The following is an 18,103-nucleotide window of genomic DNA, read 5'->3' on the forward strand; positions in this document are numbered from 1 at the left end:
AGGGAAGAGAAGCATTGGGATAAGTTGAGAACAGTCTATAAGAAAGTAAGATGTCCAATTATTTTTCATATTGTTTTTTTCCGGCAACTCTTTCCTTATATCGTCAATGCATAGAGGCAGATTTAAAATTTAAACTTGATAAATTTGACCTATATGTATTGCCTATTTAATATTTATTGAAATTTAATAATTTTTATACAAAAATATACGTTATATGGAAAATATCGGGTGCAGCGTTCATGCAACAGAGCCAAGGGACCTACTGCTGAATATTGTTGAATCCAGAGGCAACAGAAAACGTAACATATATATATATATATATGCGCGCGTAATGGTACAACAGTTTCAACAAATATAAAAATTCAATTTTAAATGTATTTGGTTGAACTTAAAAGCTTGAACTCATCGAGTTCAATTTCTAGATTCGTCTACAGTAAAATTGGCTATTCGTGATTGCAGATATTGAAAAGGTGCTCTGGACACACTGAGGGGTCGTTTGGTATGAGGTATAAGAAGGTATAGGGGCAGTATAAAAATTTAATACCACCTTAATACTCTGTTTGGTTAGCAAACCAAGTATAAGTTATCCCGGTGTTAATTTTAACACTGAGATAATTTATACCTTATAGAGGGTGGAGTAATTAGCACCGGTATAACTTATACCTTCTTCTTAGAAATTATACAATTGTTATTCTGAATACAACATAGTACCAAACAGTGAATAAACAATAATCCCAGCATAACTTATACCGGCATAAGCCCTATTCCAACCAAATGACCCCTAAGGAGCTACTAGATTAAAAATCATCCACATCCCCGTCAGAGCAAATCGAAGAGAAAAATCTTTATTTCCAGAATTAATTTGAAAGTGCTATTCCCGTAAGTAAAAGCAAAGCAACCCCCTCTTGCACCGGCTTTAAATTTTACTAGCTCTATTTTGTCATTAATTTTCCTAATAGTCTTGAATATATACTTGTATTTGAAGTCACGTATCTTCTTCATCCGAAGAATCTGTAAAGGAAACTCCTTAAAAGAAGTGTCTGCAAAAGGCATAAGAACCTTCTGACCACATCATCCAGTCCTTAATAATGTCCATTTTACTCTAACCTTAAAGAGAAAAATAGTTTCTATAAGAAGAGACATTATCTGCAAGCACATTCTCCAGTATGTTATAATCGCAGTCAGGACCAGTACAATGCGGTCCCTATAGAATCTAAAGCTTTTAAGCAAAAAGAGATTCTTAGATATAAAAAAGTGTACATGTGAATATGAAAGATGGAATATTTACACCAAAGTTTGGTACACTAGTGATGAAGTAGAATAGCTTTTACCCGTTACAACTGATACCATCCAGATTTTAAAATAAGATGCTATCACTCATCCAAACTTCAAAATAGAATGCCAACATTCAACACAGGTTTAGGAGGGTGTCAGACTGTATATTCAATTCATGTTAAGCCTAAGACACCCACATTCAATATTCAAAGCATTTAATCCCACTTATTCTGCTTCATTAGATACGAGATCATACTGAATCCTGAGAGGAAACCAATCTCTATAAGCCTAAATACTGACATACTTTACTCTCAGATCAAAGGTAGGACAAAGAAGCTTCCTCTGATATAACTCAAGGTACCAAATAACGTGGTCCATCGCGAATGTTCAAATAACAGTTCCATCTTTTCTTGACCTATCTTTACAAAAGAAATGATATCACCATCAGTCATGCTCCTTTTCCAGCTTTTTTTTAATACTAACTTATTCAAAAATTCAAAAAATACACGAAATTTTCCATAAACAAGTTGAATGTGATGTTGAAAAGAGAATGCTGGACGAAATACATGGGAGATCAGATTCAGGGTTTGAAAATTGAGAATAAAGTTCTTTGGCATTTTCCATTATCATAACGTAAACAAAGCAAGGATAAACAGGGAATGCCACATCGATATAACTTAAAAGATTCATTGTGTGTAAAATAGGTAATAATATATATTTACATTTACTAGCAAAACCCTGCAGAAAACTCGTAATGCATTCTTACATACGGCTGCTCATTATGAGTGAGTAAGTATGTCATCCCAATGGGGGCAGCCAGGGATGCAAAATGCCCCAAGAAGCAATTGACCTGCAGTTTAAAGATCCATCTGATTGATCAGAAGACAACTGTGGCAAGAGGACCATTAATGATGTATCACGACAAAGGAGCACCAAAGCAAGATTACCATGTGAATAGATGGAGAGAAATGGGGCAATCAAATGTCTGACAGCATTTTACACCCTCTGTTGACTATAAGATGTGTTATGCAATTCTCAGTAGTTAAACTTAAGATGCCGAAATCTCCACATCCCTTAACAAATCCAGCTTTTCCTGCCATCTCTTTGTTTTCTCAACATATTTCTTCTTCTGCGCCCACTTTGGTCCATATATTGCCAAATGTGTTCGACCAAACCGCCGATCAGATATCTGCATTATTAAGTGACAAGAGAAAGAGAATTAGTTCAACAACAACAACAATCCAGTATAATCCCACAAGTGGGGTCTGGGGAGGGTAATATGTACGCAGACCTTACCTCTACCCCGAGGGGCAGAGAGGCTGTTTCCAGGAGACCCTCGACTCAAGAAAGCAACAAGAGACGCTATATTAGTACTATCAATAGACTCATAATAAAATAACATAAAATCCATAACATAACATAAAATAACAAAATAACAGCAATATAAGAAATATAGGAAATACGAGAAAGATGTAAAGTATACTAATAACCAACAGATAAAGCCCATCATCAGTAGCTGATTAGTAGCATCCTAAGACTAACTCCTAACTGGCTAGTCTCACTCTAGTGCGCTGTGGAAAGAGAATTAGTTCCTTTGTGTATAATTGAACAATACATCCAGCTAGCTCTGTAAAACGTTTAAGTTTCTGTTAAGATGAAAACACCATCCAAGCACATTTACTAATGACAGAATGGAAATCACAGCCTACGCATTAAGCAATCAGCTATATTTCTAATAATAACATCCAATAACGAAATGTCTTAGTACATCCACTCGAGCAGGGCAGGGGATAGTGCTGTCCTAATACTGACAAATTGGAACTGCTCTTTATCTCAAAAAAAAAAGGGAGGGGAACTGCTCAATACCTTAACAAGACACCCGCATGAATCCAGCATGTCAGTTCTCAAGGGGTACTCCACCAACTGAATACACAAAAATAAGCTGACAACCAACAACAGAAAAACTTCTGGACAGAAAAGGAACACATTTGATATAATAAAGCACAATCACTGCAACACTTACTATAAATGTATTCTCTCCCACTGCTGAAGATTTTGAAATTTGATTCATTAATATACTGTAATCAACGGCAGCATATGGTGGCGTAACACTAATATAATCAAAGCTCCCACCTTCACCTGGAAAATTAATTTTAAAAAAAAAAAAAAACACAAATCTTTGACTGTTATATTTCAGTGAAAGAGCAGCATAAAACTTGCATAGTTAGAGCTTTGTTTATGGAACACATTTTCCCTCAATATTGTAACTAACTGTTCAGTTATTGACCACTGCCAGACAAAATAACAAAGAAGATCATGCAAGTGAAGAAAAAGAGAAGAGAAACTGTACTGCTTGCAAATTTTGCAGAAGTACAGAATTGGTGAAGAAAGGATATAAAGGATTGAATTGCCACAATCAACTACAATATCAAGCGAACCTTCAGAAAGTGGGTTAAACTGGCCTGGGGCCAAGCATGTGATAAGGTAAGCTCCAACCACATCTGTAATACCCACCCCCATCCCCCAACATCCCAAACCTCTATTATTACTCTTCTCCGCCATGAAATTACCAACTGCAGGTAATAAATATTAGGTATCTGGTTAAGTTTCATTCAAAGACCTCCTTCTACAATGTTATTGCAAAATGATTGTTGCAGTATGCAGATCACAACTACCTTTACTGATTGTTTGACTAACAAGATCCAAAATTTACAATGCAGTCCTACATCTGGGAATTAGTATTTCCATGCCTTCTAAATCTATCTCATCAAGGGGATAAGGAACCCACTTGATGGTAACAGTTAGAGGTAGCCTACTGTTAGTACGAAACAAAGGCTCACCTCCAACCTGCCCACCCGTTGACATACGCAATGATCTTGAAAAATGCATTAGTGCGAGGAAAAGAGATACCACAAGTGATATAATGTTATCAGTATAGCCTACACCTTTTAAGAATTAACTTCAGTAAAAATGTTCAAGGTGTTTCCTTTTTTGATAGCAAAGATCAAATAAAAAAGAAAAGCAAACAAATTTGTATCTTATACATTTTCAAGGTGAGTAAACGAATATTCTTTTTGCATTTTCATAGCGAGTAATAACCTTCTACTTTGTACAACAAATGTACAAGGAAACATCAGATAAAAGATTCAATGAACCTCTTGAGAGAGAGAGAGAGAGAGAGAGAGAGATCCAATTGAGAGTTAAATCAGAATCACTCATTCATGATACTAGTAATTCCCTAACTTAGTTCTCTTGTGGGGCAACAGATGGACGGGAAGAGAAACTCTTACCAAGAAAATTTTCTGCCCGCTCCAAGAAGCTCTCAACACGGACAGTATGTATGACTGAGACATCAAGGAAACCAGTCCATTCTAAATTTGGCCGCAGAACATCTGAGACAACCCAAGGGTCCATCTCAACAAAATGTACCTAGAAATTTGCAAACAGATATATACACAAATGCTATGAGCGCAAAATGCCATATAAAGACTAAATAATATATAAAGCTCCACAAATCAACTGCTAACTTTAAGTAAATATGGAGACAATAAAAGTTTCACTAGTAATAAGTAAATAAAATAGAGCATATGATCCTGAAAAGGATTGTTACTGTTTTAATGCTAACCTCAGAACATCCTCGACTGACGGCTTCTATACCAACTGATCCTGTCCCACTATAGAGGTCTAACCAACGGCCAGGCCTTAAAGACGCAGGGCAACCACCGGCTGCCTATACAGTGGAAAACAATTTATATTTAACAACATTAAAAAGGTATATCTTGCGTTACTTCAAAGACGAACTGCAGTAAAGGGCTAACAAGAATCTCACTTGCAAAATGCCAAATGCAGCAGCTTTTACAACTTCCATCATGGGACGCACATCCATACTCTTTGGTGAGAGCAATTTCTTCCTTCGAGCTGTCCCTCCAACAACCTGAAAAATAAAACTCCTTCTCAGAGCAAAGACACTAGGGAAAATGAATTACAACCAGTACGTGGTAGAATCTTAGATATGATTGAATTGTCAACAAATGCAGCCAAAGATGTAGCTAAAATGTAGTTGCAAAACAAACCTGAAGCAATTTATGTGTCTCACGCGGCGCCCTAGGTTCTTCTAGAAGTACCTGTTTTTCGCCTCCCGTCTTGGATTGTTCCCTTCTCTTTTTTGTCTATAATTCCAATGAAAACACTACTATTAATATCAACTAATTAGCTAAAACTCAACTTCCATCTGATTAAGGTTAGCCATATGAAATATAAAAATTACAGGGTATTCAGGCACATTTCCTAATTTATTTAAAAGAAACAATTTTTTTTTCCAGAGAGGTTTAAATAACATACCTTTGGAGAAGGTTCAGATAAGAACTCATCCGGATTAAGACCGTATTGTTCAAGTAACTGTCTTTTCTTATCAACTGAGAGTTCTTTTTTGGATTCTGCAAAATACCCAAGTAAAGGAATATTAAATTAAGTAGTACTTTTAAATTATAAAAAAAAAACTTTCAATTTGCAACGAAGATAGAGGAAGCGGAAATAACTTACTGTAAGAGAAGGTGATAATGAATGGGCGGCGACGATTGGTGGCTGTGAAAGCATAACCGACGAGAGAAGGATTGGAGCTAAGTAAACTGGTCTGGGGGAATGAACGAGAGCCGAGAGGTGAAAGAAATGAAAGAAGAGTATGTGATGATGAAACCGCCATTTCTTAAGCCCCGACTCTCACTTAGCTCGCCGCAGAATTGGTGAAGCGACTTTGAGTATTTATCATTTTCTTGAGAACTCTGATTGGATAGAGTGGAGACTGGGAATTATGTGACGAAATCTTGAGGATTAAAAGTCTTTTGTTATGAAATAAATACTATAAAGTAAACACAAGTATAGAGAGAAACTGATATATTATTCGAATTCAAATTGATGTACATAATGAACTGAAATCTTTTTTATTTATAGAAGAAAGGAAGCTGCTCTGTAAGCTGCTACTACAAGCTGCTGTGTAAGCTGCTACTACAAGCTGCTGTGTAAGCTGCTACTACAAGCTGCAGTGTAAGCTACTATAAGTTGCTGTGTAAGCTACTACTACAAGCTGTTGTGTAAGCTGCTACAAGCTGCTGTGTAAGCTGCTGCTGTACCAGATATGGATAATCTTCTACTGAGAGCAATATTTATCCATAACGGAGTACTGAATGGATAAGCTTATTATATCCGGTATGGATAATCTTCTACCGGGGGTAATGTTTATCCATAACCGGGTACTGAAAAGATAAGCTTATTATACCCGGTATGGATAAACTTCTACTGGGGGTAATGTTTATCCATAACCGGGTACCGAAGTGATAAGCTTCTTCAGGAAGCTTATTTCCAATATAGTACTAAATAGATAAATATATTTACGGTGGAGTCCCATATGGATAAGCTTCTTCAGGAAGCTTATTTACAACAGAGTACTAAATGAACATCCATAATATAATATATTTATAACACTCCCTTGGATGTTCATTAAAAGATAATGTGTCTCATTAAAACCTCACTAGGAAAAACCACGTGGGAAAAAAAATCTAGTGAAGGAAAAAGAGTACACATATTTAGTAATACGCATTGTTAGGTGCCTCATTAAAAACCTTATAAGGAAAACCCCATGGGAAAAAACCTTAGTAAGGGAAAAAGAGTGCATTGCGTATTTTACTCCCCTTGATGAAAACCTTGTTTCAAATATTTGAGTCTCCGCATTCCAATCTTGTATACCATCTTCTCAAAAGTTGAAGTTGGCAAAGATTTAGTGAATAAATCTGCTGGATTATCACTTGAACGGATTTGTTGCACATCAATGTCACCATTTTTCTGAAGATCGTGTGTGTAGAATAATTTTGGTGAAATGTGCTTCGTTCTATCTCCTTTTATAAATCCTCCCTTCAATTGGGCTATGCATGCAGCATTGTCTTCGTATAAAATTGTGGGTCTTTTCTCACATTCCAAACCACATTTTTCTCGAATAAAATGAATTATTGATCTCAACCATACGCACTCCCTACTTGCTTCATGAATAGCTATTATCTCAGCGTGATTTGAAGAAGTAGCAACAATAGATTGCTTTGTGGAGCGCCATGATATGATAGTACCTCCATATGTAAATACGTAGCCGGTTTGAGATCGAGCTTTATGGGGATCAGATAAATAACCTGCATCTGCATAACCAACAAGGTCTGCACTATCTTTGTTAGCATAAAACAAACTCATATCAAGAGTTCCCTTTAAATATCGCAATATATGCTTAATCCCGTTCCAATGTCTCCGTGTAGGAGAAGAACTATATCTTGCTAGTAAATTAACAGAAAATGCTATGTCAGGCCTTGTAGCATTAGCAAGATACATTAGTGCACCAATTGCACTGAGATAGGGTACTTCGGGACCAAGGAGTTCCTCGTCCTCTTCTGGAGGTCAGAACAAATCCTTATTCACTTCAAGTGATCGAACAACCATTGGTGTACTCAATGGGTGCGCTTTGTCCATGTAAAAGCGTTTTAAGACCCTTTCTGTATAGGCAGATTGATGGATAAAGATCCCGTCTGCTAAATGTTCAATTTGCAGACCAAGACAAAGTTTTGTCTTTCCAAGATCTTTCATCTCAAATTCTTTCTTAAGATATTCAATTGCCTTTTGGAGCTCTTCTGGAGTTCCAACAAGATTTATGTCATCAACATAAACAGCAAGTATAACAAATTCTGATGCCATTTTCTTTATAAAAATACATGGACAAATAACATCATTTATGTAACCTTCTTTCAGCAAATATTCACTAAGGCGATTATACCACATGCGCCCAGATTGCTTTAAACCGTACAAAGATCTTTGTAATCTGATTGAATACATTTCCTGAGATTTTGCTTCAGGCATTTTAAATCCTTCAGGAATTTTCATATAAATTTCATTATCAAGTGAACCGTACAGATAAGCTGTAACTACATCCATTAGATGTATTTCAAGCTTTTCATGTAGTGCTAAACTGATGAGATATCGAAATGTTATGGCATCCATAACAGGTGAATATGTTTCATCAAAATCGACTCCAGGTCGTTGTGAGAATCCTTGTGCAACAAGGCGAGCTTTGTATCTTTCAACTTCATTTTTATCATTCTTTTTTCGCACAAAAACCCATTTATGACCAACTGGTTTTATACCAGCAGGTGTTTGGACTACTGGTCCAAAGACCTCTCTTTTAGCAAGTGACTTCAATTCCGATTGAATTGCCTCTTGCCATTTTGGCCAATCAGATCTTTGTCGACATTCTTCGACAGATCGAGGTTCAAGATCCTCACTATCTTGCATAATATTAAGTGCAACATTATATGCAAAAATATTATCCACCACTATTTCAAATCGATTTAAATTAATCCCATCACCGTTCGAACTTATTAAAAGTTCCTCACTCACATGAGCTTCAGGTTCATTGATTTCTTCAGGAATCTCAGAACTAATCAGATTTTGGGTCTCTTCAGGGGATCCCTTCATAGTATCGTTTTGATCATTTGTCGATTTTCTTTTTCGAGGATTTCGATCCTTAGAACCCAAAGGCCTACCACGCTTCAGGCGTGCTTTAGGTTCACTAGCTCTCATGCTAGTAGATGGTCCTACTGGGACATCAATTCGGATAGGCACATTCTCTGCTGGGATATGTGACTTAGTTATCCTTTTCAAATCAGTAAATGCGTCTGGCATTTGATTTGCTATATTCTGTAAATGGATGATCTTCTGGACCTCCTGATTACATATAGGGGTACGGGGATCAAAGTGAGATAATGATGAAACTTTCCACACAATTTCTCTTTTGATTTCCTTTTTCTCTCCCCCTAATTGTGGGAAATTTGTTTCATCAAACCGACAATCTGCAAATCGAGCAGTAAATAAATCTCCTGTCAATGGTTCAAGATAGCGAATAATAGAGGGTGATTCAAACCCAACATATATTCCTATCCTTCTCTGTGGTCCCATCTTACTACGTTGTGGTGGTGCTACTGGCACATATACAGCACATCCGAAAATTCGTAGATGGGCAATATTTGGTTCATGACCAAAAACTAATTGTGATGGAGAATATTTATTATAATGTGTCGGTCTAAGACGGATAAGTGATGTTGCATGCAAGATAGCATGGCCCCAAACAGTAGTGGGCAATTTTGTTTTCATAAGTAGTGGTCTTGCTATCAATTGCAACCGTTTAATAAATGACTCTGCAAGGCCATTTTGAGTATGAACATAAGCTACAGGATGTTCAACTTTTATCCCAACGGATAGACAATAATCATCAAAAGCTTGAGATGAGAATTCTCCAGCATTATCAAGGCGAATAGCCTTTATAGGATAATCTGGGAATTGTGCCCTTAATCGAATTATTTGGGCTAATAGCTTTGCAAACGCCAGGTTGCGAGATGATAGTAGACACACATGAGACCATCTTGAAGATGCATCTATTAGGACCATAAAATATCTAAACGACCCACTTGGTGGGTGAATAGGTCCACATATATCCCCATGTATACGCTCTAAAAAGGCAGGGGATTCAATATCAACCTTCATTGGTGATGGTCTAGTGATCATTTTTCCTTGATAACAAGCATCACAAGAAAATTCGTCATTTGTAAGAATCTTCAGGTTCTTTAATGGATGCCCACTCGAATTTTCAGTAATTCGTCTCATCATTATTGATCCGGGATGGCCCAAACGGCCATGCCAAAGCACAAAAGTATTTGAATCCGTAAACTTCTGGTTTACGATAGAGTGTGCTTCAATTGTACTAATTTTTGAATAATATAAGCCAGAAGATAAAGTTGGTAACTTTTCTACAATGCATTTCTGGCCAGAAATATTCTTTGTAATACAAAGATATTCCCTGTTCATTTCATCTATTGTCTCTACATGATACCCATTTCGGCGGATATCTATAAAACTCAACAAGTTTCTTCGGGACTTGGAGGAGAACAATGCATTGTCTATAATAAGTTTTGTTCCATTAGACAGAAATATTATGGCTCTTCCGGAGCCTTCAATCAAACTTATATTACCAGAAATTGTTGAAACATTTGCTTTTTCCTTATGCAAATAAGAAAAGTATTTCTGATCGTTGAATATGGCATGTGTTGTTCCACTATCAATAACACACATATCTTCATGATTTGTCTTTGATCCAAACATAATTTGAGGGTTATCCATATTCTTCAAAATAACATAAATAAAATATATTATAGTAAATATCATTATCAAAACATAACTTTTATTTATGTACAATAATTACATAACCATACTATTTATTACAAACAACACAAATTAAAATATTTACATTTCTACAGATTCACTACCGATTACATGACTTATTTCTCCTTCTGGGAGTGCAAAGTAATCAGCTACATCCAAATGCATGAAGTCTAAATTATCTTCAGAAATAAAATTTGCTTCAGCATTTTTCTCTGTCTTCTTCAGGGAGGCTTGATAAAGCTCAACCAGGTGCTTTGGCGTACGACAAGTACGTGACCAGTGCCCTTTTCCTCCACATCTATAGCATGCATTTTCCGCATTTGGCGCTTGCACCGCTTCATGCTTTTGTTCCTTCCTTTTCCACTGCTGGTGGTGAGGAGGCTTCTTTGGTGCATTATTATTACCATGATTGGGGTTTCTTCCCCGACCACGGCCATGACCACGACTGGGGCCACGACCTCTTCCACGTTTAGCTTGGTGGAAGTTCGTCTCATTCACTTCAGGGAATGGACAAGAACCAATAGGTCGGCTTTCATGATTTTTCATTAATAGCCCATTATGTTGCTCTGCTATAAGAAGATGTGAGATAAGTTCAGAATACTTTTTAAATCCCATCTCTCGATATTGCTGCTGCAGGAGCATATTCGAGGCATGAAAAGTGGTGAAAGTTTTCTCCAACATATCATGATCAGTAATATTATCACCACATAATTTTAATTGGGAAATAATTCTGAACATAGCAGAATTATACTCACTGATAGATTTAAAATCTTGTAGCCTTAGATGAGTCCAATCATAACGTGCCTGTGGAAGAACGACCATCTTCAGGTGGTCATATCTATCTTTCAAATTATTCCACAGTATGACTGGATCTTTAATAGTGAGATATTCCATTTTCAGGCCCTCATCAAGGTGATGGCGTAGGAATATCATTGCTTTGGCACGGTCTTGGTTTGATGCCTGGTTTTTATCCTTGATGGTGTCTGCCAGACCCATCGCATCAAGATGAATTTCAGCATCAAGTACCCAAGACATGTAGCTTTTGCCCGATATATCCAGGGCTACAAATTCAAGTTTAGAAAGATTTGACATTATTTAGGAAAAGAAAGTTCTTACCTTAGATACTTTCAAAATATTTGCTCGAGATGGTAGAGCTTCGTGCTGATAACGTGTTATGAAATAAAGACTATAAAGTAAAGACAAGTATAGAGAGAAACTGATATATTATTCGAATTCAAACTGATGTACATAATGAACTGAAATCTCTTCTATTTATAGAAGAAAGGAAGCTGCTCTGTAAGCTGCTACTACAAGCTGCTGTGTAAGCTGCTACTACAAGCTGCAGTGTAAGCTACTATAAGCTGCTGTGTAAGCTGCTACTACAAGCTGCTGTGTAAGCTGCTACAAGCTGCTGTGTAAGCTGCTGCTGTACCAGATATGGATAATCTTCTACTGAGAGCAATATTTATCCATAACGGAGTACTGAATGGATAAGCTTATTATATCCGGTATGGATAATCTTCTACCGGGGGTAATATTTATCCATAACCGGGTACTGAAAAGATAAGCTTATTATACCCGGTATGGATAAACTTCTACTGGGGGTAATGTTTATCCATAACCGGGTACCGAAGTGATAAGCTTCTTCAGGAAGCTTATTTCCAATATAGTACTAAATAGATAAATATATTTACGGTGGAGTCCCATATGGATAAGCTTCTTCAGGAAGCTTATTTACAACAGAGTACTAAATGAACATCCATAATATAATATATTTATAACATCTTTTTATTTCTTCCTTTTTTCTTCTTCTTTTATTTAATCATGAATAAAGGCGCTCTTTTTTTCTTCCTTTTTTCTTCTTTTATTTAATCTAGTCAAATTGTAACTTTTTTCCAAAATAAAGAGCGCCTTTGAATTTACTGACTAGTCCATAAGATCTAAGTTTTGAGTGCTGCGAGTTTTACACAAGTGCTAAAATTTGTAATAAACTCGGTAAAATGTGTTAAGCTTTACTCTAGTTAAAAATGGCATCAATGCCTTTAAATCTATTTATTAAAAAATATAAGTTAAGAATATCTTTATTAGAAAAAAGGGTGAACTATAAAAATAAAGTGAAGAGTGAGCTGATGGTTTTGTTTTGGAAACATCATTTCAAGAACTGCAGAAAGTGTTGATTACGTATAAAATATGTATATTATATATTAATATAAAAAAAATATTTATCAATTATTATTTTAGAGGGCAGCAACATTGTGTAGGTTTCCCAAAACGTATTTGGAATAATAAAAAATTTGGTTAAATCAAAGTACTTATATCAGTGAACAAGTATAAGCCAGAAGTAACCAACTTATGATTTCTGGTTGATCTTAACTTATAAGTATTTTATTGATACTTTTGTTATTTATCAAATAATCAAATAAACTAAAATGTGTTTATATACAAGTTTGACCAGTTTATAAGCTTATCAAAATATCGTCAAAGTTACGATAAATTTGACCAGTTTATAAGCTTATCAAAATACCGTTAAAGTTACAACTCCGACAAACAAGTTATGATTCATGACCACTATTGACATCGAATTTCTCTCATCTCTTGCAAAAAGAAATTTAGATAAGCTTGAATGAAGCAATAAGCATAGCGAAAATTCATAGAGGCGATCCCAGTTTGCTGGGAATTGAGAAATAATTATTGCTGGACGCAGACTATTTGACTCACTTCTTGAGTAATTCTTTTTGTGCACTTGATTTCCCTTGGCCTAAAGGTTTACACCTTTTAGAAGCAAATTTTATCATGCAACTAGAAAGATATCACAAATCACATAACAATCATTTCTTCTTTGATTTTATAATTAGGTTCAGTAATGCTAAATAATTACTTTCATTGACAGATTAAAGACCAACCAACCCCTCCCCATTAAATTCCTATTTTTCTTCTTAGTGTAGTAAGCTATTAAATATGTGTTTGCCGCAAAGCTTTTAAGATGTCGAGGTCTGGAAATCCATTGGATCAATCCTTCCCAAAAAAGTATATAACATAAGATAAAATTAAGATATTTTGTACGGCAAAAGAGTAATTGATCCTCATCCCTCAAAAAAAAGAAAAGGGAAAAAATGCAACCATGGGGAGAAGAAACAAGGAGGGCAAGATTGAGGGTAATGTCAAAACCTTGACCAGTATCAATACTATCACGAAAAATTCTCACTTAATCAATCCGTCAAGGGTTAAAAGAAAAAAAAATCCTTTTACTTTGATCTGTCTAAAAGGTACTAAATGTACAAACCTAGATATACAAAGATTAAGGATAGGATTGCTGTATTACTTATATGTAATAGAAATTTTTGTGTGCATATTGCTATCAGGAGCAAACCTTGCAGCTCTTCCTACAATGACCTACAGAATCTTCAGAACCCACCATGTATAGAGGATTCTTTTCACATTCACCAGCAGTAGCCCACTGGGGGCAGTTCGGATTCTGATCCTTACAAACACTTGATGGTGTCTCAAAGGACCTCACATGAATCCACTTTGTAGCAGACCACTTCTCACCTTCAATAACAGGGCAGCTTCCATGCAAGCTTAGAGGATCAGTTGTTGCATCGGGATGTAGACTGAAAAACAATAATGCATCACCCTTCCTAGGTTTCACTGCAAATAAGAAATGACCATGTCAGAATATGACAAGTTAATAACAAACTTTCTTTCACTTCTTTTGAGTTGGAAGCAGGATGAGGAGTTTGGCACTGATGCTTTCATCTTCTACAGAAACCCTTTAGACCATTTGTTCATTTTGGGGGGGGGGGAGAGGGGGGCGGGGCTTTACAGGAGGTTATAGAAAGCAAAGGTGAAATGCATAACTACTTCTGAGATTGCTCTCTCCCTCTAGCCAATGAGGAAGCGCATCCAAGATGGCAGTCCACAGCAACTTACATTGCTTTTCAATGTAACAACGAGAATCAAGAGAATAAGAAAAGAAGATACAGAATGCTGAACCAACATGAAGACACTGTACTGCAAGACATTTCCATTAAACAGAAAGGAACATGTATTTTGCATCATAGGGACAAGCAAATGCTCCATTACAAGAATTTGCAAGAGGACATTGTTTTCTTACCTATTATCCTTTTATCACGAATCCAAAAAAATGTACTTTGAAAACAACAGATAATACATTAATATGCTGAAGGGACTCATAAATCTACAGATGTCACACTCAACCTATTCATGGTGCCAAACGTACCTGCATATCCTTTTTTAGCACAATCAGACCAGTCATCACCCTTTGGCTGAGTTTTTTTTGCCTGTAGGTTTCCCGTTAACAAGGGAAAAAAAGAAGAAAATATTGCATCATAATCGCCAGCAGAACAGAAAAAGATGAATCATGCAATTACTGATTACCTCTGAATTAGGAAAAACTGTTTCCCCACCCTTCTCAACATCAGATAAATACATAAGAACAGTAGCCACCCGATGACCGCCTAGCTCTTGATTGACTTTGTCATGAAAATAATCAAAATGTGGCTCATACTTTTGGCCATGTTCGTAATGCAATATCTGAATAGATTCCCCGTTCTCTGTATTCCAACTTAATAACGTAAGATTTCGCTTATGCGCGCGCACACACACACACACACACAAGAGACAGGGAGATGAAGCCACTCAACATCATAGAACTGCAGTACCTTCAGGAAGGAACGTCCAGGCAGCTATCCTAGCCTCCACATTAGCAACTACTTGATCCTTATAAATTAAAAAGCAAATGTCAGTGGTCTTCTTCAGTATTAACCTAGACTAATATAAGTCCACCAGGGGAAAGTTTATAAAGAGGAGGATGCAACATAGTACAGTTCAGGAATTTAAATTTCCAAATTAGAAGCAAGGCTGAAGAACTTAGCAGGATATCATCAGAGCAAGAAAATACATTCAGAAGGAAGTCATCGACTCTACCTGAAGGGAATCTAAAATGACAGGCCATCTCTAAAAAGGTTTCTAGAAGCATTGAATGCTAAAAGCATAATGCTCAAGAGAGGTTTTTCCATACTCAACTACAGATCATTTCACAATATGCTTGGTTCACCCAATATGGTACATGATTAATAATTCTACCCCTTTTCACATAGAATGCATATGAACTAGATAGAAACTTTGAAATTACATACCAAAACGTATTCTAAGTTCTAATCATGTCAGCACATATATTTCTTAGAACATGGAAATCAATCATGTATTGGTATATTAGCCCAGTATCATTCAATAACAAACATTGAACTACCATTTTGTACTATCTTCCTGTCCAACGAAAGCAAAATGGAAAACATGATATTGCTGAGAGAAAGTTGATCATACCCTACCATAATCAAAATATTTATTGGGTCAAATGGTCAAAGTTCCAACTACCACAAGTGTACATCCTTCAAGGGAAATATTAGAAAGGGATGGTAAGAGTAGCTATAACATTAATTCCTCATTAAAAGAACATTATAAAAGGGTCCAACGTTAAAGATCCAGATAATTTAAATCTTGTTATCCAGTGATCAAGTTTATTGCATAATCAGCGAGGTCCATCCACCACCAATTGAAGATACTTCTTCGTGTGCTCTATCCACCTCTTTCACATAAAAATGTTTTCATAAATATGAAATAAGATCTGATGCCACTGTTTCAAAATGACGAATTCTGATAGTAAAATTAGGAATGCAAGTAACTAAAATGGCAGCACAAGATAATATTGAACTGGCACAAGGAAGATGACAGAGCACATCTAGATTGATTTTTGATGAAGATGCTTGACAAGACAGGAAGGAAACCCATCAAACATCTGAAATTACAGACAATGAAGGTTGTTGTGAACCTGGGCCTTTCTAAGAAACATGCCCGAGCTTGTTCGAACTTCACTCTCAACGCTTTTTCCTGATTCATTGTCAGCCACCATGGACTTCTCCAGCTTATCTTTAGCCTACTCATTCAAAAAAAAACATAAACCATGTCAAGGCAAAGGCAAGCTTTGAGTTTTTAGCGTTAACTACTAAGCAAAAGAGAGATCAACCAGCACCAAGTAATTAGATGGCATCAACTAGCTAGAACTAATAATTCACCGTTCAACACATTAGTTATTGCGCTTACTCATCAAAAAAGGATTATGACTTCATTGTTATTGTTATGCATGCATTGTGTCAAATGTTCGTTAGGAGCCTCTGTATTCTGGTTAGAGATTTGTTCGTCACAATTGTTCATCCATCCGTGACTAAGGGCAAAATACTTATCCACACTAGGTGCGTACACCAAACCATAAGCAATAACTAATAAATGACATGTGTTTGAACAGGTTCAAACTTATCTCACTCAACCATAAGCAATAACTAATAAATGAGAGATAGATAATCCTAATTTGCCTTAAAATTGCAACAGCCATTTATCTGGGATTGGGGCGTAGCTGATTGACTGATACACTTGTAAATGTAAAGTTGTTTCATTTAACATATTTTTTCCAGAAAGAGCACAACGATGCATTCTAATTGTACTAAAGAAAGAAGAGAAAAAAGCTAACCAGGGTGATGAAATGATCACATTCCTCATCTGTCAAAAAGTTCCTATATACAAAAGCCCTGCATAATTCATATAACTATCAGTGTCACCCGAATATAAATTCAATATATAAAATAAACAAAAAGAGAAGAAACCTTGGGCGCCAGGAGATTTGGGTAACCCGGGTCGGATCAATTGTAGGGGACGAACGGTCAGTCAGCAATTTCAGCACCGACGATTTTCTGAACAATAAAATGCAAATGCATGATAAAAGTAACGTACATTAATAGGAAAAAGAATCTATGAACAAACACAGAAAGAGCGACAGAAATCGTACGTTTTTTTATCATTATGCCAACCGGAGAATCGGAGAGAAGTCGAACGAGATAGATGGGGGAAAATGGAAAGGAAACAGAGAGAAAATAAAAGAAGAAGAAGAAGAAAAAGTTGACGGTCCATCGTATTCGTAATTGAAAATTTATGAATGATTTTGTGTTTGGGTTTTATATTTGTTCGTGCTGGGCAGTTTCGCTTCTCTGTTTAGATTGGTACTGGAGTATATTTTTTCCAGATCGATGGAACCAAAAAAGAAGCAAAGGAGTATCAAAGTTGTAATTTAATAGAGGCCATTGAATTTTCTTTCCGCGGTTCGAGTCAAGGTCTTCCTCTAGAACGTTCTGCCAACTACTTCTTTTAATAAGCAATCACTTTTAGAGAGAAACCCATTTTCTACTCGGCTTTATTTTGCTTTAAACTCGAGCACAATATCGACATTTTCATTTAGATGTCTATTCCTAACACCAATATGTCTCATTTAGATGAGTAGTTATATTACAAGTAAAAAATTTCATCTACGATAATTAGCTCTAGTACAAACTTCATACTCTAATAGTTGTGATTATTGTTTTATTTCTGTAAATGATCAAAATTATTATGAATTTGACTAATGGTATATTTTCGGTGCCTATTTATAGTCGAATTTTGTGTTGCAAACGAGAAAGTTGAGGTCGATGACAAAATGGAAATATCAGGGCCGAAACAGTCCAAAGATGCTGGA

General features: G+C 36.2%; 2 protein-coding genes across 2 annotated transcripts; both read right to left on the reverse strand.

Annotated features, from left to right (window-relative positions):
• Positions 1-1,924: 1,924 nt before the first annotated feature.
• Positions 1,925-6,087, reverse strand: LOC104217480 (uncharacterized). Its single transcript, XM_009767746.2, has 10 exons — positions 5,818-6,087; positions 5,617-5,711; positions 5,349-5,444; positions 5,105-5,209; positions 4,901-5,005; positions 4,566-4,704; positions 3,299-3,414; positions 3,142-3,198; positions 2,223-2,464; positions 1,925-2,125 (listed from the first exon to the last, which is right to left on the reverse strand). The coding sequence occupies exons 1-9, from the start codon at positions 5,975-5,977 to the stop codon at positions 2,324-2,326; spliced, it is 1,014 nt and encodes a 337-aa protein (XP_009766048.1). The 5' UTR covers positions 5,978-6,087; the 3' UTR covers positions 1,925-2,125; positions 2,223-2,323.
• Positions 6,088-13,677: 7,590 nt separating this feature from the next.
• Positions 13,678-17,702, reverse strand: LOC104217481 (probable prolyl 4-hydroxylase 6). Its single transcript, XM_009767748.2, has 8 exons — positions 17,384-17,702; positions 17,202-17,288; positions 17,069-17,126; positions 16,373-16,477; positions 15,204-15,261; positions 14,920-15,095; positions 14,762-14,822; positions 13,678-14,169 (listed from the first exon to the last, which is right to left on the reverse strand). The coding sequence occupies exons 1-8, from the start codon at positions 17,503-17,505 to the stop codon at positions 13,880-13,882; spliced, it is 957 nt and encodes a 318-aa protein (XP_009766050.1). The 5' UTR covers positions 17,506-17,702; the 3' UTR covers positions 13,678-13,879.
• Positions 17,703-18,103: the final 401 nt, after the last annotated feature.

This window comes from Nicotiana sylvestris, chromosome 2, assembly GCF_000393655.2.
Source record: "Nicotiana sylvestris chromosome 2, ASM39365v2, whole genome shotgun sequence".
In the NCBI taxonomy this organism is placed as follows: domain Eukaryota; kingdom Viridiplantae; phylum Streptophyta; class Magnoliopsida; order Solanales; family Solanaceae; genus Nicotiana; species Nicotiana sylvestris.